Source organism: Phascolarctos cinereus, unplaced genomic scaffold, assembly GCF_003287225.1.
Source record: "Phascolarctos cinereus isolate Bilbo 61053 unplaced genomic scaffold, phaCin_HiC Scaffold_1;HRSCAF=81, whole genome shotgun sequence".
Lineage (NCBI taxonomy): Eukaryota > Metazoa > Chordata > Mammalia > Diprotodontia > Phascolarctidae > Phascolarctos > Phascolarctos cinereus.
Window position 1 is genome coordinate 229,918,075 of NW_027555514.1, and position 25,628 is coordinate 229,943,702.

A 25,628-nucleotide genomic window follows, 5' to 3' on the forward strand; every position below is an offset into this window, starting at 1 on the left:
TAAGTTCTGGGACTACAAAGAAAGGCAAAAACAGCCTGTGCTCTCAAGGGATGTACATTCTAGTTGTATATTCTAGTGGGGAGACAACATATAAATAAATAGGCACATACAAGACATATTCAGAGTAGATGGAAGGTAATATGAGAGGGAAAGTCACAGTAAGGAGGATAATACCACTCCTCATCTTCAACCCCCATCCCCTCTGCCAGAGGGTAAGCTGAGCCTGGAAGAAAGCAAGGGAAGCCTACAGGTAGACATAAAGAGCAAAGTATTGCTGATGTAGGAGATATCCATGGAAGATGGCAAGTGAACTATCATGGTCAGTGTTCTTCAAGGAGTCTGTAAAATATAAGAAATCTGGAAAGATAGGAAGGGGCTAGATGATGAGCTTTAGAAGCTAAGCAGAAGTTTAGATGAGACCTTTTTCATGGACTCCTGGGGGTATTTGCTTAGTGGTGGGGTTTTCTGGGTCATAGGGTAGAGACCATTTAGACACTTACTATATTTCCAAATAACTTTCCAGAATAGTACCAGTTCACAGCTCTACCGACAAACAGGTCATCAGTATGTCTGTTTTTCTAACTTACAGGGCTGTCGTGAGAAAACAAGTTTTCAAATATTAAAGCACACAATATTTCTACCCTACGTTCTCCTTTTTTCATGTGTCCCTTTCTCCTTTATCCTGTTGAAAGTCTTGCTCTTACCAAACCCTAGCCTTGGATTACTCCCATCATCCACCGTCTTCATCATAGTTACCTGCTGTTAAAGGAGCCTGGAGAAATTCACAAAACTGTGCTACGTCCATTACAAGTTTGTTATGTAATCAAAACTGAGCCCTTAATGTGGAAAGGCAATTAATCCTTTTACACCTCCCTAATGGCTTCATTATCCCACATACCATAGCAGCATTTCCAAACCTTTTCACCCCTCCTCAAATCTCTCACAGGTCCCCTTCCTCCCATCCTCTCAACTGAGAACCTTGCCTCATATTTCACTGAAAAAAACTGAGGCTATTTGCTGAAAGCTCCTTCTTCCCTGTTGCTCGTCTTACATCACTCAGAAACATTCTGCCACTGTCTGGAATGCTTGGAAGTCCTCTTTTCATTAAAGGTCCATTTTCCCCTTATAGGATTATACCCATTTTTTGCTGGGTAAGCTATTCTTTTGGTTGTAAGCCTGTATCCTTTACCTTGTGGAAGATTGTAGTACTTGCTCTCTGCCCTATTATAATGATGGCTGGCAAATTCTGTGTGATCCTGACTAGATTGTAGGCATTTGAATTTGGTTATTTTTTAATTTTTTTTTTTTTGCTTTTTGGTGAGGCAGTCGGGGTTAAGTAACTTGCCCAGGGTCACATAGCTAGTAAGCCTCAAGTGTCTGAGGTCACATTTGAACTCAGGTCCTCCTGACTCCAAGGTCAAGCTCATCCTGCACCACCTGGTGCCCCTTTGAATTCTTTCTTTCTGTCTGCTTGCCAGTATTTTTCTTTGACCTAGAAGCTCTGAATTTTGGGTATGATGTTCCTGGGAGTTTTCATTTTGAGATTTCTTTCTGAAGGTGACTGGTAGATTCTCTCTCTCCTTTACCTTCTTGTTCTAAGCAGTTTCAAGGTTTTTTGAAATATGATGTCTAGGCTCTTTTTTAGTCGTGGGTAAAAGGAAGGGAGAAAATATGTATCTATAGGTGCCACTATGTGCCAGGCTCTCTGCTAAGCATTTAACAGATAAGATCTCATTTGATCCTCGTAGCAATCTTATGAGGTAGGTGCTGTTATCATCCCTGTTTTACAGTTGAGGTACATGAGGTGCAAAATGACTTGCTTAAGGTCACACAACTAGTAACTATCTGAAGCTGTATTTGGACTCAGGTCCTCCTGACTTAATGCACAGTATTCTATCCACTGTGCCACCTAATGGCCTTCATGCCTCATGGCATTAAAGTAATCTAACGATTATTAATTTTTTTCTCCTTGATCTGTTTTCCATGTCAGTTGTTTTTGTTATGAAATACAAACATTTTCTTCACATTTTTTCAGTCTTTTGACTTTATTTTAATTATTTCTTGTTTCAAGGAGTCATTTTGCTTGGGCAAGAATTTAGACCTCTTGTGCAAGCTGTTAATTCCCTTTCCGTTCTTTCTTATGTAACTCTCATTTCTTTTTTATTTTTTGCCTCTAGCATTCTCATTTCATTGATAAAGAATTAAAAAAAACAAACTCTTTTGAACTTTTGCTTCATCTCTTATAGGATGTTCTGCTCTTCTTTAAGACTTCAAGTTATGTTTTTCTTTAAGACTTCATTTACAAATGTTTTGGAGTCATTCTCCTCTTTTGGATTTGTTTTCAGCATCTGTCAGCGTCATGAACTTTATGTTTTTGTTGTTCATTCTTCCAGCCTACTTCCTGACTTTGGGCTTCTTGTTAGGGATGGGCTCTGTGCACTTTGATAGAGAAGATCAGGCTGATCCAACTACTTCTTTCTTGGGGTATTGAGTGTGAGTTATTTTGGGCTCTCAGGGACAGCTCAGGTTGGAGAGTCATGGCAAAGTCTAATTACTGCACCCCTGGTCTGAGCTCAGCAAATTTCTGGCCTAGGTTTGGGTCTGAGCAACAGTGGACTGATGCTAGATTCAGCCACTCACTATCAGTCAGCCAGCCGGAAAGCTTTGCTGGATCAGAGTGACAGAGCTTTAGGCTTCCCATAGGCCTAGAATTTCTTTCCTTTGTCTACTTCACTCTGAGCTACTCTGAGCCACACCACTGCTGCTTGCTTCTGAACTTGCTCCTTCTCAGTAAACTTTCTGGGGCCTTCTATCACTCCATCCCCCAGAATGCCACCCCTGACACAGGTCTCCTCAGTTTGACTTGGATTTGTGACTTGGAACTGTGGGGGGTGGGCAACAAAACTGTTTGTTGGTATCTCTTCCTGTGATGGTGCCCTAGTATGAGTCTGGGACCTCCTCTTGCCCTGGTTCAGTGCTTCTCCCTGTCCTTTGGGTTGGGCCAATCCTCTCCAGACCCCATGCTCAGGGTACACAGATGTCTCTGTCTCCTTGTAGTAACCTGAGCTGGAAAAATGATTCATTGTGAAATTTTCTTAGATTCTGCATCTAGATTCTGTCTGGTACATTTTCTAGGTCTGTTTGGAGGAGGGTTTTTTTGGGGGGGGCAGGGGGAAAGCTCACTACTGCTATTCAGCCATCTTGGGTCTACCTCCATCTTATATAATTTAAATGATTTGTTTTACTTTTTGTGATTGCTTTTATCTGGTTTGGCTAGGAATTCGTCTCCTAGCCATAGTCGTGAAAGACCCTTGATCTGGTTTTCTTCTCTCTTTTTAAAAAAATTTTATGCCCATTAATATTCAGATATTTATATAACCATTTTGAGTATTATGGACAATGATGTAAGATTGTTGGCTTCAAGCTAATTTCTGCCAAACTATTTTACAGTTTTTCCCACTACTTTTTGTCAGAGTTATCTAGGTAGTTTACGTTTTTGGATTTGTTGGATTTATTGAGTTATTTCTGATTCTTCCTGGACTAGTGTGTTTCAAAGTCTGTGTTTAAACTAGTACCAAATAGTGGTGGTGATTGCTATTTTATAATGAAGATCTGAAGTGAAATGCCTCCTTGAAGTCTACATTTTTTCCCCCTTGTTTCCTTAATATTTTCCCCTCAATTATTTTGAAAAAAAATTTGTCTGGCTTTGTGAAGGATTCCCTTAATAGTCTGCTATAGTACTAAATACATAAATTAATTAGTGTCAGCCTTTTTGCCTTTTTTTTTTGGCATGACCTAGCCACAAACACTGAGTGATTAAGTTGTTTATTTTTTTTTTAAGAAGCTTTTTGTGATCTCATCTATACAAATCCTTAGAGTGCCTTGGCAAGTTAACTACTGGATTTTTTTTATGCCTTTTGTAATACCCTTCAATATATTGCTTTGTTATTGAGATCTAAAATAGAGCTACCCAGGGCAGGTTTGTAAGCTATAGTTTATGCCACAGCTCAGCTGTTCTTACTTCAGTGGAGCAGAATCTTATTGGCTAGTCCTACTTACCATTAGTTTTTATTTTAAGCTACATAACTCCAGCAGAATAGCAAAGAACTTTGTGGTTTAAAATAGAGTTGTTATTTCTTGCTCCATCACTTACTTCCCTCTTATCAGCATCTCCCCCTTCTTTCTTTCTTTTTTTTTTTTAACCTCAAAATTTGTATTGTAGAAGGACTAGGTGGATTAGAGGAGTAGGAATAAGCAGTGAAATTGACTGACCTATACATTAAACATTTATAGTATATAAAGTATGTAACTCTGTGTGTGTGTGTGTGTGTATCTTAAGTGTATTGATGGTTGAGAAGAAAAGTGTTATTTTGAAAAAAAATCATTCTGTTCTGCAATAGATGAGCTAGTACTTTCGTAGGTTTTGGGGCAAAAAAAAAAGCTATCCATACATAGGTACTTCAGTGTCACAAAATGCAAATGTTTGATAGCAGTATCATTAGGTCTCATTTATCATGCTATAAACATTTTAAAAAAATTTTTTTTCTTTTTGTTTGAATAATGCTTTAGCCTTCAAGTGAATTTGAATAATTTCTGCCCATTGTCAGCCAGGTGTGTGTGGAAAGAGCAGTGGGTTCTGAGTCAAAAGATCTTTTAGAATTTTCCTTCCATCGCTTGTTTGCATGCCCTTAAACAAGTCACTCTGCCTTCATTCCTTTTTCTAAAATTGCTGATAATTGTACTAGTAAAGCTCTTTTTTAAGCCATAAAGCACTTGATCATTTAATTCCCCACTTCATCCTCTACGCCCATGAGTTTACATGTGTGTATACGTCTCGTTTTCATCTTTTCTGATGGAATTTGAATGAAGTAGTCCTGGGACAAGTCACTTAACCTGTTATTTTTTAAATATCTAATGTTCTTTGGATAAATAATTAAAATTGTGTGTGTGTGTGAGTGAGATTGGATAAGAGTATTGGAATGTAAGATTGATGAAAGCATCCTCAGTGTAACTTGAGTAGCAGACAGGATAAGAAGGATGCTATGTGCCTCATCCTATTCCCACATGTTTTTGATTTTTTCCACTAGATCTCTGTTTTGAAAGCTTTTCATTCCACATTTCTTGGAGATTATGAATAATTGGTATGACAACATATATTCAAAATGTTGTTCTCAAATTTTTGTGGTTCAGTGTTATGTCCAGGTGATGGTGGTCAACAGTTTTGTCAATGATTATTTTCCAGTTTCAGTACAGTTTGTTGAATTCTAAGGTATATTTTGAGGTTTGAGGTCTGTTTTTGTAGTACTACACAGGGATTTGCTCATTGCTAACTTATAAAAAATAAGCTTCTTATGCATAATTCTAAATACCATATCATGTTTTGCCTAGGTATTCAGCAGTTGCTAAATTTTTGCAACCAGCAGTGACTTATAACAAGGTCTGTTCTGAAAGAATAGCTTTAAATGAAATCTAGATTCCTGTCATAAGTCAGTTTTGAGTACCTATCAACGAAGCTGTATCTAGAAAACTACATAGAGACTAGATACGATAGTATAAATACAAGTAGGCATCCCAACAGCAGTAAGCTTAGCAGCAAGAATTTATGCTAATGTAAAGTAATTTATCTAACTCACTGACAGCTAAAAATACTTAAAGATTTTTAAAAACATTAGAAGTTTTACACTGGAGGCTTTATATCAACACAAAAGTGTGAGTTGTAACAACGTCTGTTCTGAAAGAACAGTTTTAAATGAAATCTGAATTCCTAACATAAATCGGTTTCAGGTATCTATCAGTGAAGCTGTATTCTTTTTTCGTAAAATAGGTTTAGTTATCAGCACATTGCCCATGTGATAAAAATTACCAACAACATGCTTGTGCTTTTACTAACAATTAAAAAAAAAACAAGAACAAAACCTTCCACATACCCCAAGCCCTTCACTTTAGAATATTTGGATTTGTGTGCCACTTAGAATGGTTTTTTTTTGAAGATAAGTATCTCAAGGACAGTACAGAATTAAGCAACAATTACAGATTAAGAGGGAAAAAAAACAACACAAATGTAAAAGTGGGGCAAAAGAACCAACTAGAGATGATTTAGCAGGTAAAAGAAAAGGCAGTACCAGATGACTGAAGATACTGAGGTGGAGGGTGAGAAGGAAGAACACCAAATTTGGAGAGAGCAAAGAGAGCAATTATCTGGTAGGCTGAAGTTAACCCACAATTTGGAGCAATTTGGGACTGTAATTCCAGGCTAAACGGCCATAAAGGATGTGGGTTTTTTTTCCCCCATCTTAGTTTCTTTAATTCTTAAAAACTTTTCATTCATAAAAATGTTATTATTCATTCTCAGGTAAAAAAAATGTATATATTTTATCTAGACCTGTGATTTCTGTTGTGTGATGAGCTTTCAGAGAAGAAATTCTCTTAGCTATGCAGCCCCACTGCTGTTCTGCAGTTTAAGTCTCTGAGAGAGGCCTTAGAGAAATTAAGTGACTAGACCCAGATCTGAGTCTCAGAGGCCAGCTCCTGATCCATCCACCATACAACACTGCCTCTGCCATATTTTTAAAGAAAAGGAAGACATACCAGTATGACTCTGAAAATAAGAGTCTACTTTGCAAAAATCACTTAGCATGTTCAACTAATTGGATGTTTTATCAAATGGGTACGTGTTTATGCAGCTGTTAGAAGTAGGAATTGTATCTTAAGATATCAGGTAAATACCTCACCTAATTTGTGCACAGGTGGCTAAAATTTCTAGGAATTTTGACGTCATGAAACTGGTGTTTTGTTTTTGTTTTTTCACCTTTCTTCTACCCAGAGGAAAAAGAAACCCACAGATTTTCCCCCTTTCCTAGAAACTGGGAATTTTGATATTTATACAGAAAAGGGGCAAAAAGAAGCGTATGCTTTAAGGAATGTTCTGAACCACAGCCATTATTATTAGAGGCCTCTCTGAACAGCTGCTGCCCTTAGGTACAGGTTGGAAGATACTCCATCCTTAAGTCTAGAGTGCAAAATGTGGGAACCTGGGTGCTGTGTACTTCCAAATCAAAGAAATAAAAGTACTGTGAACATCAAGAAAGAAAGACTGAATCAGAATTAGGTACACACAAGGCTATATAGTAGGCAGACATTATTCCAAAGGCAACAATGATTTATACTGCAAAAATGAGTATAATCCTACAGGGGAGAAAATTGACTTTCTAATAAAATAGGATACTTTTAAATATTGGTGCTGAAAAGCCCAGAGCTTGGTGGAAACTTTGAAATGCACACAGAAATTTAGAGAATTGACTGAGCAGTGATGAAATCCTTATATCCTGAGAGAAGAAACCTAATGTTCCTTCAGAATTCCACTGTCTTCAAGAGTCATAGAGGGAATTGACAGACACAGCCTGGTTGTAGTTTTGTTCTTTTTTTGGTTTTGAATGAGGAAAGAAAAGGGAAGGGGAAAGGAATATATTAGAAAAGAATTGAGTAAGGAGTAAAGCTTTATTGTTTTGCAAAATTGGGGTATGTAAGGAAAAGAGTCTATAAACATGGAAGGGAGGCCTGAACAGCCGTCTCATGCACTCTTATCTGAACCTTGCAAAGGAAGGTTGAATGCACACAAACACATACATTTTGGTATAGATATACATTAAACTCAGTGGGGAGAGCATAAGGAGCAGAGGCTAGGAGGGAAGAGTCACAGGCAAAACAAAGTTATACAGAGGGTGGATCCTAAAGGGAGAGTTAAAAAGAGGAAAGTATAAGAAGTGAAGCTTATTTGTCTGGCCTTGATGGTGAGAGATAGAGCAGAGGAGTTAGAACACACCAATATAATTGTAGATTATTAATATTGATCAAGTTCTTTCTTTCTCTGCTTTCTACTTTGCAAAGGTATGGGAAAAGATGAAAAAGTATAAGTATATGATGAGGTAAATTAAGTCCATTCATTGCAGCACTTGCAGTGAGGGCTTCTTGAAATTAAGGATTTAAAAAAAGGAGACATGATTAGTTTTTCTTCCGTATTTAAATTCTTGATGACACATATTTTTCCAAATGAGTAATTACGTACTAACCCAATATGCAAAGGAGATTCACTAAAGGATCTTATTTACAGCTCATTCAAAACAGGAGTAGCATACTAGTGGCCTTAAATGTGTGTATATATTGGGGTAGTGGTGTGGCAGCTCCTGTGATTGTGGTAATATGTAGAAGCTCCAAAATGACTTTTTCTTTTTGTATAGGAAAAGTCCAATATCTGGTCTATGTTTAGAGATTCTCCCTCCTTTTCAGAGTTGCCAAGATGAGGAAAAATGATAGCTGCTACCTTTGCTTCTAGATCTATACTTTGGGATCTTTGAGTGCAATAATTGATTGAGAGGAATGAAATTGTCAGTTTTCCTGATTCAAAGTTGGCTTAAAAGGGGTATGTGCAAGGGCTTACCTGTGATGCCAGGGTACATGAGACTGCCTAGGTTCACATAGATGCTTAGCTATAAAGTTGCTTTGGGCAAAGGGAGAGGCAGCCATCTTGGTTGGTTTTAGGGGTCAAAGCAAATTTTATCTACTTAAGCACAAATTAAGTATAGGATCCATGTGATAGGAGGAAGAAAGCTACAATTCCTACTTCTAGTAGCTGTAGAAACATATATATGACAAAATTCCTGGGAATTTTGAAGTCATAGAAATGTGGATTTTTTTTCTCCCCTCCTTTCCCCCGCCCAGAGAAAAATAGCATTTCCCCCCTTCTTAGAAACAGGGAATTTTGACAAAACATTGCTTTGACAAAAGAGAGAGAGAGAGAGAGAGAGAGAGAGAAGAGAGAGAGAGAGAGAGAAGAGAGAGAGAGAGAGTGTGTGGTTGTGTGTGTGTGTGTGTGTGTGTGTATGTTAAGGATGATCTAATGGTTTCATTTGGCCAGTGTGAACTCTACATACAGTAGAATCAAAATTAATGACATAAAAAGTTTTTTACATACTGTGGCGTGATTCCTTTATGTTTTGTTCAGATTTCCAAAATTTAATTTCTAAAACCTTTTGTTTTCATATTTGGAAACATCTTTATGCTTTTATGTTTTGTGAGCATTTCCTTTCAAATTTTCTCTACTACTAAAAAGTAAAAAAAAAAAATTAGGGACCTCCAAAAGCTCCTAATTTACTTCAGAAGGAACCGTTAATTATCTTTTTCTAAACAAGTTGGACCTTGTCAACCATAAGTAATTTTTTCTCCTGGTAGGTGTCAGAAGCTTCTATGGTTTAGACAAGTGATTTTTAATAGAGCCACTAAATTTATAATCCTGGTTGCTGTGTTGGAATGACTTTAGGTAGAAAGGGGATACTTCTTTTCTACCTTGTACTCTGTCCACCCTGTTAAACTACTTGTCTTAGAAGCAAGCAATTCTTAATTCCTATGGCAGTTCCAGTTTTAATTTAAAATATAACTTTAACATAGACAGGAACATGATGTATCACTGTTTCATGGGCTCATTCACTTGTTTGAGAACAGAATTAGTGAGATGAAGTTGTTCAAAATTTGACAATTTTCAAATAGTACACAAGACACAGTAGTCAATGACTATAGTAATCTATTGTTTGTTAAACCCAAAGACTCTAGCTTCTGTTATAAGAACTCACTGTTTGACAAAAACTGCTGGAAAACTGGAAAACAGTTTGGCAGAAACTTTCCAGGCATAGACCAAAATCTTACACCCTATACCAAAATAAAGTCAAAATCTGTACGTGATTTAGATATAAAGACTGATACTATAAGCAAATGGGGAGAGCAAGGAATAGTTTACCTGTCAAATTTATGGAAAACAGAAGAATTTATGACCAAACAAGAGACAGAGAACATTATAAGATGTAAAAGGGTAATTTTGATTACATTAAATTGAAAAGTTTTGCACAAACAAAGCCAATGCAGCCGGGATTAGGAGGGAAGTAGAAAACTAGGAAATAATTTTTATACCCAGTGTCTCTGATAAGGGCCTCGTTTCTGAAATATGTAGAGAACTAAGTCAAATTTATAAGAATGCAAGTTAATCCACAATTGATAAATGGTCAAAGGATATGAATAGGTAGTTTTCAGATGAAATTAAATCACTATTGATTAGAGAAATGCAACTCAAAACAACTCTGAGGTACCACATCACACCTATCAGATTGGCTAACATGACAAAACAGGAAAATGTGGGAGAAGATGTGGAAAAATTGGAACATTAGTACATTGAAAGGGCTATAAAAATGTGTATACCCTTTGACCCAGCAATAGCACTTGTAGGGCTGTATCACAAAGAGATTGTACAAATGGGAAAAGGACCTACATGTACAAAAATACTTGTAGCAGCTCTTTCTGTAGTGTCCAAGAATTGGAAATTGAAGGGATGCCCATCAATTGGGGAATGGCTGAACAAGTTGTTGTTTATGAGTGTAATGGAATACTATTGTGCTATAAGAAATGATGAGCAGGTGGACCTCAGAAGAACCTGGAAAGACTTGTATGAACTGATGCTGAGTGAAGTGAGCAGAACCAGGAGAACATTGTACACAGTAACAGCCACGTTATACGATGACTAACTTTGAAAGACTTAGGTCTTCTCAGCAATGCAAGGACCTAAGACATCTCCAAGTCTCATGGTGGAAAATGCTATCCAAGGGGCCTCTAGGTGGCACAGTGGATAGAGCACCTGGAGTCAGGAGGACCTGAGTTCAAAACCAGCCTCAGACCAGACACTTGACACTTACTAGCAGTGTGATCCTGGGCAAGTCACTTAACCTCAATTGCCTCACCAAAAAAAAAAAAAAAGAAAGAAAAAAAGAAAAAAGAAATGCTGTCCACATCCAGAGAAAGAACTATGGAGTTTGAATGCAGATTGAAGCATACTATGTGTGTTTTTTTTTTTTTGCTTCTGTTTTGTTTTGGTTTTTCTTTCTTGTGGTTCCTCCTATTGGCTTCTAATTCTTCTTTACAACATGACTAATATGAAAATGTTAAATAGGAATGTGTATGTAGAACCTATGTCAGATTGTAATGTCATCTTGGGGAGGGAGGTGGAAAGGAAGAGGAAGAAAATTTAAAACTCAAGCTTATGGAAGTGAATGTTGAAAATGAAAAATAAATTTACTTAAAATTTGAATATTTTCACATAAAATAAAATTGAAGGAAGACTGTAGAATGTTATATGGTTCCTGAGCCTGTAGCCATATTCATATTTCTTTGGTTTCTTCCTTGTAGTATTCTATTACTAAATATCCTGAGCTGTTTGAATTTTTGGTTACCATGTGGTACATGTTTTGTCACTCCTCAGAATTGCTGAGAAAATCTTAAGTGATGAGTAAGAAACCTTTTAATCATTAAATGTCAAAGTTCAAAATAAATTTGTTTTGACTTTTTATGTATCTTGTAGCTTTTGTAAGAAAGGATAGTCTGAATCTAAACTTAGATGTAAAACATTTAGGCTAGAAAAATTTCCTCAAAAACAAGTTTTTCTACAGGGTTTAAAAAAAAGCAGAAGTTAAGTTCTTTTGGAGTCATTTCATGACTCCAAATGTCCATCTTTGATAAAACAGTAGAAGCACCTTCTTCCTAACCACATACACACATAAATACTTCATGACATTAGACTGCTAGTCTATTATTACTAGTCTCAAAAGTCAGATGGAGAGATTGGGGAGCAGAGTTAGGAGGGAGAAAGTGATTTTAGCCACATACTTGCAGTGTTGTAAATCATTCATGGATAGCATGAAGGGAGACTTAGTATCAAAATATTTCATTGTCTTGGTTTGTTTGGTCTACAAGGGTCAATTAATTTGTGACTTTTTGGAACACAACTAAGATATAAAATTTCATTTTATTCAGTATTGGGTGTCTGCAAGGTATAATGCATTTTGCTAGGGGAAATAAAGTATTTCTCAGAATCACTGATTCCTCTCTCCCCCCCCCCCAAGGGAACAACCCTTGTCAGATATTTTTGTGACTACCTAGTTTTACCTCCAGGGTCATTGCTTCCCCGGGGGCTAGCCAGTCAAAGGACACAGTGTTTTCTGTTCCAGTTAGGAAGCATGAGTCAGGAATAGCAGAGTTTTCAAGGAACTTGGGAACATTTTCTCATGGATGGAAGCAGACCTAAGAAAATAGAATAGAAAAAATACAGGCATTTGGTGGGTTTGCTGCAAAGATTAAGTTAAACCATATACTAGCTATCTTAGAAGATTCAATTTATGAAATTTTAAAAGGTGAAAATAGAATTTGAATGATGTGAGAGAGGGGAAAAGGGGCATGGTTTGGAGAAGTTGAACTAAAAGTAACTAAAAGTTATTTTACTTGTACTAAATTGTACTAAAAATTGTACTTGAAAGTAAATATGGTGAGTTATGAAAGTTACCTCTTCAATAATTTGCTAACCTGTTTGTCTTTTTTGCATATTTTTAATGTTCAGTTTTTAAATTGTTGAAATATATTAATTTCTAATGCCTTGTAAAATATGTAATTGTTCCTAGATGTTAACTAATATTTGTTTTCTTTTTTCTTTTCTTCAATAGTAAAAAGCCCCTTTGATGAAACGTTTGAAAAGATACAAGTAAGTAAAGATCAATAGTAACAACTGTATGTTTTAGGATAACTTACAAAATTTGGGAATTGAAAGGACCCTCAGCAGCCAGTTAATCTAACTCATGTTGTTGTTCTAAGATTACTATCAGTCTGTGGACTATTCTGATACATTTATATGGAATGTTTTCATGAGAACCTCAGTTTCTTTTGGTTCACAAGTACCCTAAGTTCAATTAAATCACATCCAGTTGCTATCAAGAAGCAGAATAATTTTGATCCTAGGATAACTCACTTTCAAATAGAAGTGATAACTTAATTTCAGATAGTTAAAATTTTCATAGTACCATACTGTGCTCCTTATCTGATGTTGGCAAGGGAGATTTGCTATTTTATGTGTGTGTGTGTGTGTGTGTGTGTGTGTGTGTGTGTGTGTGTGTGTATTAGTGCACATGTGCATAATTTGAAGTTTGGTCTGAATCTGAGAAGACTAGAAATTGGCCAATATCTACTTTGATAATATTGCTCTGAACTTTCATTGTGTTAATAAACGTGTAAGAATTTACAGGTTTACCAGCATCTAAATTCCTATTGTATGGCTTTGTAGTGAGTTATTGTTTTTGACTGTATTTTTCTTTATTATCAGATAAATAAGACTGAGATGGACAATACAGTAAATAGCTTTTGCCAGTAATTAAATAAAACTTTTACCTTTCCCTATGGTGTGGGACTCAGTTTGTTGGAAGCGTGTTACCTCCCTCATTGTGGCACAAAAAATACCGATGCTGCTGTCCTGGACATAATGAGCACCTTGTTATCCTTCCTAGGTGTCTCTGGAAGGCCTTGGAATTGCCTTGGAGTTATAGAATCATAAGCCAACAAAATGAGGGTATATGCTTGAGGCAAGCTCATTATTGTCTGTTGTCAAGTTCACGATCACAGTCTGTACACTATTGTATTACTTTTTGTCTTAAACATTAAATAGTGTATATTTTATAGAATCTGTGTTGGGACCTCTGAGGTTGTCTAGTCCTACTCTTACCTAAATAGAAATCCTTTTTATAATGTCCTATCAGGTCATTTAGCCTACATTTGGGAGATCTTCCAGTGATGCAGCTTGGATCGTTAGATTGACTGTGAATCAAGCACAGTCTGCCTCTGCAGATTCCACTCATCACTACTAGTTTTTCCCTATGGAGGTAGCAGAACAGTCTACTTGAAGATGGTCATCATATCTTTTCTCTTAAGTTTTTTCTCCAAGCTAAAGATAAGCAGCACCTTCAGATGATCCTCGCATGGCACGGTTTTGAGTCCTATCCTCTGGGTAATGGGGATGCGAAGATAAAACAAAGAAGTTCCTATCCTCACGGAGCTTTCATCTGTGGGGTCAAGTGATAGGTACACATATAAATAAAATGCAATATATACACAAAATAAGTACAAAGTAATTTAATTGAGGGAGAGGACAGTAGCAGTTGAAACAGGTCAAGAAAGGTCTCCTGTGTAACTGTGGTGTGAAGTAAGCTAGAGATTGTAAGAGGCAGAGGCATGGGGGTGGGGTGGGAGAGCAGTCTGTGCAAAGCTCAAAAAAAGGGAGTTGGAGTATCATATGCAAAAATTGCAAGTTTGGCTAGGCCAGAAAGTGCATGAAGGAGAATATGTAATAAGCTCGTTTCCAAAGCCCCCTTTCCAAGGTATCATTTGGACCAAGTTCAATCTTAGAGGGCCTGAACCAAGAGGACTTGCTTCTGTCTGGCTCTTTGTCCCCACCTGGAGTCAATTCAGGAAAGTCTCCACAATAAATCTTAGGTTTCCTCAATTGTGAGTAATAGGTCTCCAGCTCCCTCACAGGCACTTAATATAAAGTAATGACTGTTAGGCATGAGACAGTGGTTATTTCACCTATAGAAAATACCTAAGATGCTAAGGACTCTTGGGAGTCTGTGAACAAACAGAAACATAAAGCATTGAAAAGAAGCTCATTAGTTCCCCCCAGAATGTCATTGAACTTGGGTTTATCAGGGCCACCAATTGTCATTCTGATGAGGCCCCTTTGTCTACACAGTGCTACATAGTCTCCCCAAGATTCATAATGCTATCCTGTGATTTTAGGTTTCCTCTGCTCCTACCTCCAGAAGTTAAATCTACTTTGGTACTATGGATTTTGCTGCCCAAGTGAGGTATTTTACAACCCTATGGAGTCCCAGCTTTACTTTTCAACTTCTTGGAGCCAACATTCTCCATCATATTAATATCCTTCTTAGAATATGGTAGCCTGCTTGAACGAAGCATCGTAGTTTAGATGCCTGATCAGTTCAGAGGACACAGTTTGATCACCGTCTCATCTCCTTTGTTCTAGACATTTTATTTTTCTCTTTTAATCCAGCCTAAGTTACTTTTTCCCCCCTGCTGTATTGTACTTTTGAGGCATATTAAATTGACAGATCCTTTTTCAAAGAAACTATCCAGCCATATCTCATTCCCTTCTGGTACTTGTGAAGTTGATCATTTAAACACATGTAGAACTTGACATTTCTCTATATTACATTTTCCCTTATTAAGTTCAGCTCATCATTGTAACTTGTAAGATCTTTTTGGATCCTTCCTTTCACCTAAAGTTATAGCTTTTCTCCCCAGCCTTGTGTTATTTTACAAGCTTAATGATCAAGCCAAATATGTTTTTATCCAAGTTATTTATAAAAAGTGTTAAGCAGGCCTGCACAACTTGCAGTGCTTATGGCATGTCAAAGGATTTCCTCTACATACAAAGGATGCTTTCCTCTACGTTTTTTTGCAGGTGCCTGCAATCCTTTGGCGTGCCATAAGTGGCCCAAGGGCTGCAAGTTGTGGAGGCCTGGTGTTAAGTAGCAGAAAACCAAGAATAAATCCCTGGGGTACTCCAGTAAATATCTCGTTCTAAGTTTACATAGATCCATTAATAACCCTTTGTACCTGGATATTCAACCATTTCAGAATCCACCTAATTGCTGTTATCTAATCCATATGTCTTATTTTGTTTGTAGGCATAGCATGAGATAATTTGTTAAATGCTTTACCAAAATCTAGATAGATTCTACAGCATTCACCCCATCTACTAGTCTAATAATTCCCTCAGAAAAGGAATTAGGTTGTCTTGCATGACCATGTCCTTCATGAAGATCATCTTTATGATGACTTTGTTTTTTAAATGCTCATATACCATCCCAGTCACCTCTACCATACACACATTTGGTCTGGACCTGTGATTTCATCATGAGGGGCTATTGGTATTGAAACTCAATTACCCTGCTGATCTGTAACTTGTAAAGTGAGTTGCCCAGGATCACGCAGCTTGTGTGTGTCAGAAGCAGGAATTAATTGTCTTCTAACACTTAACCTGACCCTCTGTATATCTTGCATATATAATGGCATACCTTACCGTCTGTCATGGCCCTTATATGCATTCTAAAATTTTTCTAGGAGTTGAAGACAAGCTCACCATTAGCATACTCTCCCTCCACCCCCTTTGCTTTTTGAAAATCTAGGTGACATTTGTCTTTTTCTAATCCTTTAGCACCTGTCCCATTCTTCATGATCTTTTAAACATCTGTGCATTCTTTCACCACTTTGGGATATAATTTGGCCTGGCCTTGTGATTGAATTCATTGAGGGCAACCAGCTGCTCTCTTAATGCATTTTCACTTAACTTGGGTTTCAACTTACTGTTTAACCATTTTTTGTTTTGGGCTTCACAATTTTTCATGCTTGTCTGAGTGTGGATGTCACCTATCCTATAAATAATTGAGCAAAGCTTTTATATGGCTTCTCTCTCCTCTTGTCTCTTCTCTTTACTCAAATATGCAAATGTATGCATAAGGAGGATGAGGATAAGTTGAGTCCAGAATCTGACCTGTAAAAAATTATGAATTTAGGAGAACAGTATAGAAATAATATAAAGAATTTAGGAATAAGCAGAGTATTGGATGACATAAAGAACTATGGAGAATGAGGCAATTGGATCTCTTTTACTAGCAGAATAATGACCTTACAGCCTAATGATGACTTTTCTTTGGAAAGTTCAATTACTTCTAGGAATGAGGAAAATAGGAGAGGATAGGTGAAGATAGAATTTTTATGGTAGAAAGCTGGCAGTTGGATGGCTGTTTGTTGGGTAAAACTGGAGATCAACTAGGTGATTAGTAAATAGGTTTGGAAGAGTCACTGTGGAAATTTGACAGGTAATGTGTTAGGTAAATAGATTGCCAAGCAAAGTTGAGAGCTTAGCTGAGGTTAATCTGAATTTGTAGTGGTCTTCAGCTGGTTGTGTCTTTCTAAAAGACTCATGATGAAGCCTGACATTTGCAGATCCAGGATTCATGTTTGCTTTGATTGTTACAAGGTAAGGCTTCTATTTGGGGGGAGGAAGAGTTGGTAGGGATATTATTGGTTTAAAAAAAAAAGAAGAGAAAAAACATGACAATGAAACATTTAAAAACTTCACAAAAGAGAGCAGAATGAAGCTCAGAATGGTCTAAAACCAGTAGTTTTATTACTGTCATGTTAAATTTAGTATATACTTTAAAAAAACCCTACAGAATAGAAATGCAGTTCCATATACAATCCTTTTTTTGGTTCTTTGTATATTGAAACATTCATGTTTGTTGCTATTTCAGTTCATAATAAAAAGAAAATTTCAAAAAGAAAAATAGCCTAGTCAGTATGAAACTCTGTTTATAGAGGTCTATACAGAAAGAAGGTGCAGGTACCAGGATTCTTAGGCCACTGGCTTTAATGCCAAGGACAATGCCTTGTTGGTAGTAAACATTTAATAAATAGTTTAACTGAACCAACCTTCACTCAACCTGTGAAAGGAAATAAGACTCTAGACCTGCCTGGAATCCTCTGAAAGCTAATAAGGGAGCTATTGATCATATGTTTTAAGTTTCTGGAGGCAGTGTGGTATACTAGATGATTACTGAATATGGAGTCAGAGGACCTCAATTCTAATTTGTCTCTGCTGCTTTCTACTTATGTGACCTTGGGCAAGTCACATTTACTTCTCTGAGCCTCTGTTTCCCTGTAAAATGTGGGCTGAACTTGATTTTATGATCGGTTAATATTCATCAGCCAAAAGTAAGAGTTTAAAAATTGGGACAGAGGGGCTTATTTTAGAAATTTTAAGAAGCTTATTCTTGACAGAGGTTGACTGAAATATGGCTGCATTGACAAATATTCTCATAGAATCAGAGGTGTATAAAACTTCAGTCACTTCTCACTTCCTTGCATGCCTAGTATTATAACAAGATTAAGAAGAGATAAATGTCAGAAGGCCTTTGAGTTCTTTCTCTTCATCTTCCTTCTTCTCCCTCATCATAGACTTGGAGCTAGAAGAGACCTGAGAGTAGGGATTCTTAGCCTTTTTGTGTACTGGGCTCCTTTGACTGCTTTAGAAAAGCCAGAAAACCCTTCAAGGCAGGGAGAATTTTTTAACCTGGGTTCAGTGAACTTGGCTTTTAAAAAATATTTTGACAGCTGTTCTAATATAATTTGTCATACTTTATATTTTATATTATGCATGTAAGAACATTCTGACAACAAAGGAAACTGCTTCCTCCATTTGACAGATGAGAAAATGAAGATCCAGCAGAGTTGAGTTCCCAGGGTCACCTAAAAAATAAGTGGCAGAGCTGGGACTCCAAGCCAAGTCCTTGGACTCCAAATCCAACAGACTTCCCACTGCATCACAGTCATTGCTGTTTCTTTGGTCGTTCATGTAGTAACTGCTCATGTGGGTGCTTTTCAGTCTTCATTTTCCTTGATGACTTCAGCATCCATGAGACTCAGGGTAGTATGGTGTCTAAAATGCTAAAACTGGAATCAGGAGCCCTGGGTTTAAATCTACCTCAGAACCTAACTGACTGCTTGAACTTGGACAGACAACTCAGCTTCTCAGCCTCAGTTTCTCTTCTCTCTAAAATGAGGATGATAATAGGACCTGCCTTTTATTGTGAGGATCAAGTGAGCTAATATGTCAGAAGTGTTTGCAAACCTTAAAAATGCAGTTAGATATTTTTTGTTAGCCATTATTATACATGTTGACAACCTTTGCAAAAGCTGGCTCCACAGTTCCTTGATGCATTCAACTCAAATATCTTTTGTCATCACTCCACTTTAACTACCCATAAGCCTGGCAGCATCATTATCCAAAATTGTTCTGTCTCCAAGAACTTGAACTCTTTCCTCTTCTTTCAACCTGCTATCATTTAGTTCTTGTAGCCCCTTAACTCTTACTGAACTTGCTTTTTTCCTTCCCCAAACCTTCTAGTGCTTTAATGCCTTTCTTATTGTCAAATTTTGAAGCAAATGTTGGATTGGACTTACTATATGTATAGGAGAGGGGATTCCACCACTGTAATATACTGCAGGTCACCATCTTGTGTGCTCTCTTGGTGGAATTCAGTGCAGCTGTCACTTCCCTATTCCTTCAAGTTGTGTCCCACTTAGTCCATCCCAAGATCACCTTAGTTTTTATGACTGCTGTGTCACATTGCTGACTTATTGAACTTGTCTGTTAAACCCCCCCAGATCTTTTTCAAAACAACTCCTGCCAGCCATTTCTCCATCATCTCTTGTGACATTGATTATTTTGTACCTAAATGCAAGACTCTATAAATATCACTGGCAGTGGCTCAGCAGTCACATTTGCCATTTGCCAAGTTTTTCAGGACCCATGTATGTGTAGTTCATCTTATCAAAGTGACCTGAATTCATCAAAGACATCTCAGTGCTCTTGCCTTACTTAGGTTGGGTTTTAGCTCTGTTGGTCATTTTTGTCCTCTAATTTGCAGTGCAAAGGTCATTCTTTGCAGAAAAAACAGAAGTAAATTAATAATGGAGCAGCTCAACCTTCTCTCCACGTGGGAGAGACTGTCTTTGTTGATGCTGAATGTACTAAAATCTGCTTTCCCAAAATTTGGGTGCATGTCAAGACTTGGCCCAGTATTCCTGTCTTACTCTAGGGTAGAATTGTCACTTCCCCTCTAAGGTTCTCCTCATTTCCACTGCAGACACCAATTCCCCTCAGTTAATGAGAACTGGATCCAGAAGAGAATTTCCCCTTGTTGATTCCTCTACCTTTTCTTTTTTTTTTAATTTAAATTTAAATTTTTTAAATTATATTAATTTATTTTGATTTATCAACAATCACTTCCATATGCTTTTGAGTTGAAAATTTTTCTACCCCTTCCTCCCCGCCACCCTCCCCAAGATGGCGCACAATCTGATATAGACTTTACATTTACATACCCATTAAACATATTTTCACATTAGTGAAGTTGTAAGTAAAAATTAAAACCAATAGGAGGAACCATCAGAAAGATGAAACAAAACTCAACAGAAGGTAAAAATAAGTGATAGCGATTCGACTTCCATAGTTCATTCTTTGGATGTGGACAGTATTTTCCATCCCGAGGCCTGTGGAGAGGCTGAGGAGGGTTCAGTTTAACAATATTAGTCATTGCATAATGCCTCTACCTTTTCAAGAGTGAAATTATCACTAAGAGAAGTCAATAAGTTAGTAGAAGTTCTTTTTTGCCAGAATGAGCTCTAGTAGATGTCAATAATTGAATCCCCCATTGTTACTGTATCATGCCTTGCCTCTGTGCCAGTCTTGTGGTCTGTTTCCCAAATTAGTTGGTGATACAAAGTATTTTCAAAATCTCGAAACAAAATTCACTATTTTTCCTTCCTTTGAGCATTACCCAAATATTCTCCATAATGCCCCTCTGGTTTCTGAATTTTTTTCATATAAATACACCTTTATTTTAAATTATTATTTTTTAATGAACAGATATATTTTCTTTCCCTGCCACCCCAGGGGAGAAGGGGGAGGAATCCTTGAAACACATGTCTACTCAAGCAAAACACAGTCCCTCGATTCACCATGTCCAAAAATACTATGTCTCATTTTGCACCCTGTGCCTGTCACTTCTTTGTCAGGAAGTGAATCATATGTTTCCATATTTACATTCTTATATCATATATATGCATATGTATATGCATGTATATATATATATATATATATATATAACGTATACCTTCTTAATATACAATGCTATTCTCTGCGCCTCCCCCCTCCTTTAAATCTAACATGTGCCTTTTGAATAAAGCATTTATTAAATATTTACATTCAAAACATTGGGAAAACAGGTTTTAAAAGTAAGAATATCTCCATTTTCAAGATGGGAAGGAGGAGGGATATATGGAAGATTTCAGCTGCAAGTCAAATGGAAAGGTCCTGTGGTCCTTGGGGTACCATAGGCAAAACAGATGACAGTACCTCTTTGTTAATGTAATTTTCACAGATAAAATCATATTAATTTCTGATGTTGAACAACTGGACAGTGCCTAACACTTTAGTCACAGAAACTTTCTTTTCTGGGTATTGAATAAAGTATACCCATACAGATCCATGGTCCAGTTATAGATTTTTGTCCCACAAAATCTTAGTGATTCATATGACATCAAATTTGCCATCTTATGTTGCCTAATTTTGGAGTATTTGTGTATAGAAATTGGGATGGATTTTGTCTTGTGATTTTCTAGTTGTCTCAAGTTCTTCCTTGTAGGTGCTCTGTATAGTATATAATTTAGGGTGTGCACGTAGGCAGTCTTATTTCTTTATCCTGTTTAGTTTGAAACCTTTTTAGTTACCACACTTTGATTACCAATTTTACCAAGCTTTGTTAGGTATACTCCATCTCTGGTCAGGAATGTGTCATCCTTGTATTACAAACTGTGATCCAGAAAGCCTGATCCCATTTTCTGACACTATCTTCTTAGGTAGCTGTTTACTTCTCATATTAATTTTTCTCTTTTACCTCCCTTTCCATCAGCGAACAACAATGAAATAAATCACCTCTCTGCCCATGTGATCTTCAGTTTCTTACCTAACACTTTTTAGGTTCCTTTTGGAAATGTCATTTGTATCCTTGTGAACACTAGAAGTAGGTAGTTAACATTCCTTTTGATAAGTCTTAGGAAGTTCCAGTTATATCTTAGATCACATGCCCCAGAAAGATTACAGATCCCTAGATCAGGGATGGGGAACCTGTGGCCTTGAGGTCCTCAAGTTCAGGCCTTTGACTGAATCCAAACTTCACTGAACAAATCCCATTCTGTAAAACTTGGACTCAATCCAAAGGCCGCACCCAAGGACTTAGAAGGCCACCTGTGGCCTAGAAGCTGCAGGTTCCCCACCCCTGCCCTAGATTGTTATCAGGTCAACACATAGCTGAACTAGATGTATAATTCTCCTTTTCCTCCTTTCTTCCTTTTTTTCTTCCTACTTTTCCTTCCATCCTCTTCTCTTTTTCCTCTGACCGTTACTGGATAATCTCTCATCTGACAGTTTCTGTAGCCCTACTCCATCATTCCCTGGTAAATAAGTAACTTCTTCTTCAAAGCATCCAGCATTATCCTCTTCAAGAATCTCTCACGTTTTTAAGCTCTATTATACATCTGTCTCTTTTCTTCTACATATTTGGTGCTTGTCACTATTCAGTGTCCCTTTTCTCCTTGATTCTTCTTTTGAGAATTGTTTGTTCATATCCTTTGGTCACTGATTTTTTGTGTTCCTGTTTTTTACACTCTAAAGACCAATTCCTCCTCATTAATGAGAATTATTTTCTAAAAGAGTTTCTCCTTATTAAATTCTCCATCTTTTGAAGGATTAAATTAATTAAGGTAAGTCAAGTGATTAGCTTTGCTGGTTTTGATGGAAAACACTTGATTTGCTCTCTGGATAATTGATGTCACCAATCACTATTATTGTTATGCCTCTTTGTCTACTTTATGATTTGTTTCCTGAACTTGTCTGTTAATTTCTTTCTGTCTATGTGATCTGTAATATGCATCTGTGACAATTGCTTCTGTTTGTCTCCTCATTTGAAGAGAAATCCTGGGGCTCATTTCCTTTTTTTTCCTTTAGTGAACTTCTGGGTGTTTCAACTACTATTTTTTATTTTTTCCTTTCTTGTGCTATTCTTTGTAGTAACTAGCTAGGTGAATATACATAAACAGTCTTCTTTCCCATCTTTCTTAGTTTAAAACCCTTTTGTTTATGTTTCTAATAAGATGCCAGACAGACGTAGTCTTACAAGTCTTTGATAAGTACGCTCCGTGTTAGAGTAGTCATCTGTCATTCTGATATTTTTAGCTGTGGTACAGAAATCACAATTGCGTTGTCAGACAACATGGTCTTAGCCAGCTGTTGACTTCTTATCAATTTTTATCTTCTGGATATCATGCTTTATAAATAAGCAGTGTTGGAAAAAATATATGTTCTTACAATTTTTAGTTTCCTACCCAAGATTTAATAATCTTTGGCAATTTTTAGGTTCTTTTGGTAAGTATTATTGATGTTCATATGAGTCACCATAAGTGGGTTGTCATCCCTTTTACTTGGAGATTCTCTAATGTTTTGGTCCTGGAAGACTATCATTGTTACTTATCCCAGCAGATAAGGCTGGCCTTGGTAGGGAGGGAGGAGTCAGCAGCCTTCTTCCTTAGACCCTTCTTGGATGCTGAAAGCTTCAATGGCTCTACTTAATCTTTCCTTGTAGGACAAGTTCTTATAGCTCTCTCTTCTTCAGAAAGTATATTAGAGTTTTTTTTTTAACTCCAGGTATCCTTTTTATTTATTTCCTTTTCAGCCTTATGACAAGTGTACTTCTCTTGTGTTTGAGATCTTTTCTCCACCCCCCACCCCCCCATTGCAGTCCCATTTATTTTTCTTTGAGAACACTTAAACTGGAGTATTTCTTAAACTTAAACTGGAAGTTTCTTTATCTAGTAATGAAGTGTTCTAGTCCCTTCATTTTATCTTCTGTGAAGTAGGCCATCCTATGCTTGGAACATTTCACTTAGCTTAAAAAAAGCAGAAATACAAACATTTCACACTTACACCTTCCATAGGGATTGAAATTCTCAAACTTCATTTTTTTAAACTCCACTGCCAGTGGGTGTTTACACTTTGGCTCCTAAGTGCCTGTTGGGACATTTTCAGTCTTTTATAACCTCTTAATAACTGGACAGCCAAACCATCCTTTATTGTCTCAGCAACTTCAGTCATGCCCTATTACCTCCCAGTTTTCATACAAACCACTTACTTGTTTCAGTTTTGTTCTAAATTTTTAAAATAATAATTTGCTTTTACTTACCTTTTCACCCTGCCTTATCAATTTCTGCCTTCTCTTTTTTTGTTTTCTTAGAGTCCCCTTCAGATCCTTACTCCTTAATATTCTCATGCCTCCTTTCTTCTTTCTCTTGCTGATATATGTTATATATCCTCATCCCTCATTTTATCTGTGGATTCTCTTCATTTCTTGCAGCGTATCATTTCCTCAGGCTGTGGTTGTCTTCTCTCCTGGAAGTCTCATATCTGTTCTGTAGCTCTAAAGATCAGTCTTTCTGTTACATTCTATCCTCTAATCTCCTGACTTTGTTGCATGGATACTTTTCTTCTTTGTTTTCCCTTTGAAACATTTCTTCCATTCTTTAAAGAAACATATCTTTCTTTTTTGGAAAGCTGAAGGTTACCTCTGGCCCTTTTACTTTTTCCTAGTAGGGAGACAGTCTATATTTTGTGTATTATTAACTTGGCAGTGGCAGCATATTGCATATTCCAATCCTCATTGTTTACCTGAAATCATACCAACTTTCAGAAACTGAGATCCTTAGGTTTCTGTTGCTCTTGCTGCTAATTGCCATGGCAATTATACCTGTCTAGGACTCCATCCGCTATACTATTCTGCCTCTTTTTTTTTTTTGGTGAGGTACTTGAGGTTAAGTGACTTGCCCAGGGTCACCCAGCCAGTAAGTGTCAAGTGTCTGAAGCTGGATTTGAACTCAGGTCCTCCTGACCCAAGGCCCGAGCACTATCTACTGCGCCACTTAGCTGGCCCCGCCCTTCTGCCTTTTGAGGTGAATGGAGGTGCTGCTGATAATTGACATTTGTAAAGCACTCTAATATATAGCCAAAAATTTTATATACATTACTTTATTTCAGCCTACTGACACATCTTTGAGGTAGACATGATGGGTTTTATTTTCTGCTTTTTATGGATGAGAGGAAACTGAGGCTCAGATGTCTAGTCATTTGTCTATAATCATGCAGCTATGAAATGTCCAAGGGGAGATTCAGACTCCATCATATTGACGGATAAGACCTAGTCCTTCATTCCTAGGTATTGTGTCAAGTTGTCTGACCTTATGTCTATGTATGTATCTGTGTAACAACGTACAGGACTGTTATTTGTGGGGCACAGGTTAGGCAAGTGATGGCATTTCATCTCCTTTGTTATATTTACATAGATAACATTTGGTTAAATTAAAGGTCAAGGACAGACTTTAAAAGGAAAGCACGTAGCTTGATGTCAACAAACTCAAGTCAGCAAGAACTTATTGAGCACCTCCTGCGTGAGAGGCATGTGCTAAGCACTGGGTTTACAAAGGAAGACAAAAGACAGCCCACAGGCCTCATGAGCTCATAGGCTTATGGTGGAGACAGTCTGTTAATAGCCATTTTCAGACAGTTTACAGGGTAAATTGACATGATCTCAGAAGGTACTAGCATTAAGTTGGGTCAGGAAAGCCTTCTTGCAGAAGGTGGGATTTTAGTTGAGACTTGAAAGAAGAGAAGTCAGATGGCAAAGGTGAGGAGGGAGAGAATTACAAGCCTGGAAGATAGCCAGTGAAAGAGCATGGAATGGAATATTGTGTGTGAGGCACAAGAAGGAGGCTAGTGTCACTGGATCCTAGAGTACATGGAGGGGAGTAAGGATAGGCCGGGGTCGGGTTATGAAGGGCTCAAGAAGCCAAACAAGTGATTTTATATTTGATCCTGTAGGTAATAGGGAACCACTTGAGTTTATTTTATTGGGAGGGCAGTGGGTGACATGGTCAGACCTCCTCTTTAGGAAAATTGCTTTGATAGCTGAGTGGAAGATAGACTGGAGTGGGGGAAAGACTTGAAACTGAGGGACAAATCAGCAGGCTATTGAAAGTCCAGACTTGATATATCCTAGAAAGCTAGAATCAACAGGACTTGG

General features: G+C 37.3%; 1 protein-coding gene and 1 long non-coding RNA gene across 2 annotated transcripts in view; one reads left to right on the forward strand and one right to left on the reverse strand.

The window, feature by feature from the left end:
- The window catches only part of LEMD3 (LEM domain containing 3), an 85,188-nt gene that overhangs the window by 21,767 nt on the left and 37,793 nt on the right, over positions 1 to 25,628 (forward strand). The window contains 1 exon segment of the mRNA XM_020990196.2: positions 12,534 to 12,571. Within this exon segment, the coding sequence (XP_020845855.1) occupies positions 12,534 to 12,571 (38 nt within the window).
- LOC110211026 (uncharacterized) lies at positions 12,044 to 16,388 on the reverse strand. The gene is made up of 3 exons (XR_002325257.2): positions 16,243 to 16,388; positions 13,819 to 13,919; positions 12,044 to 12,117 (listed from the first exon to the last, which is right to left on the reverse strand). It is a non-coding gene; the product is annotated as an uncharacterized LOC110211026 (long non-coding RNA).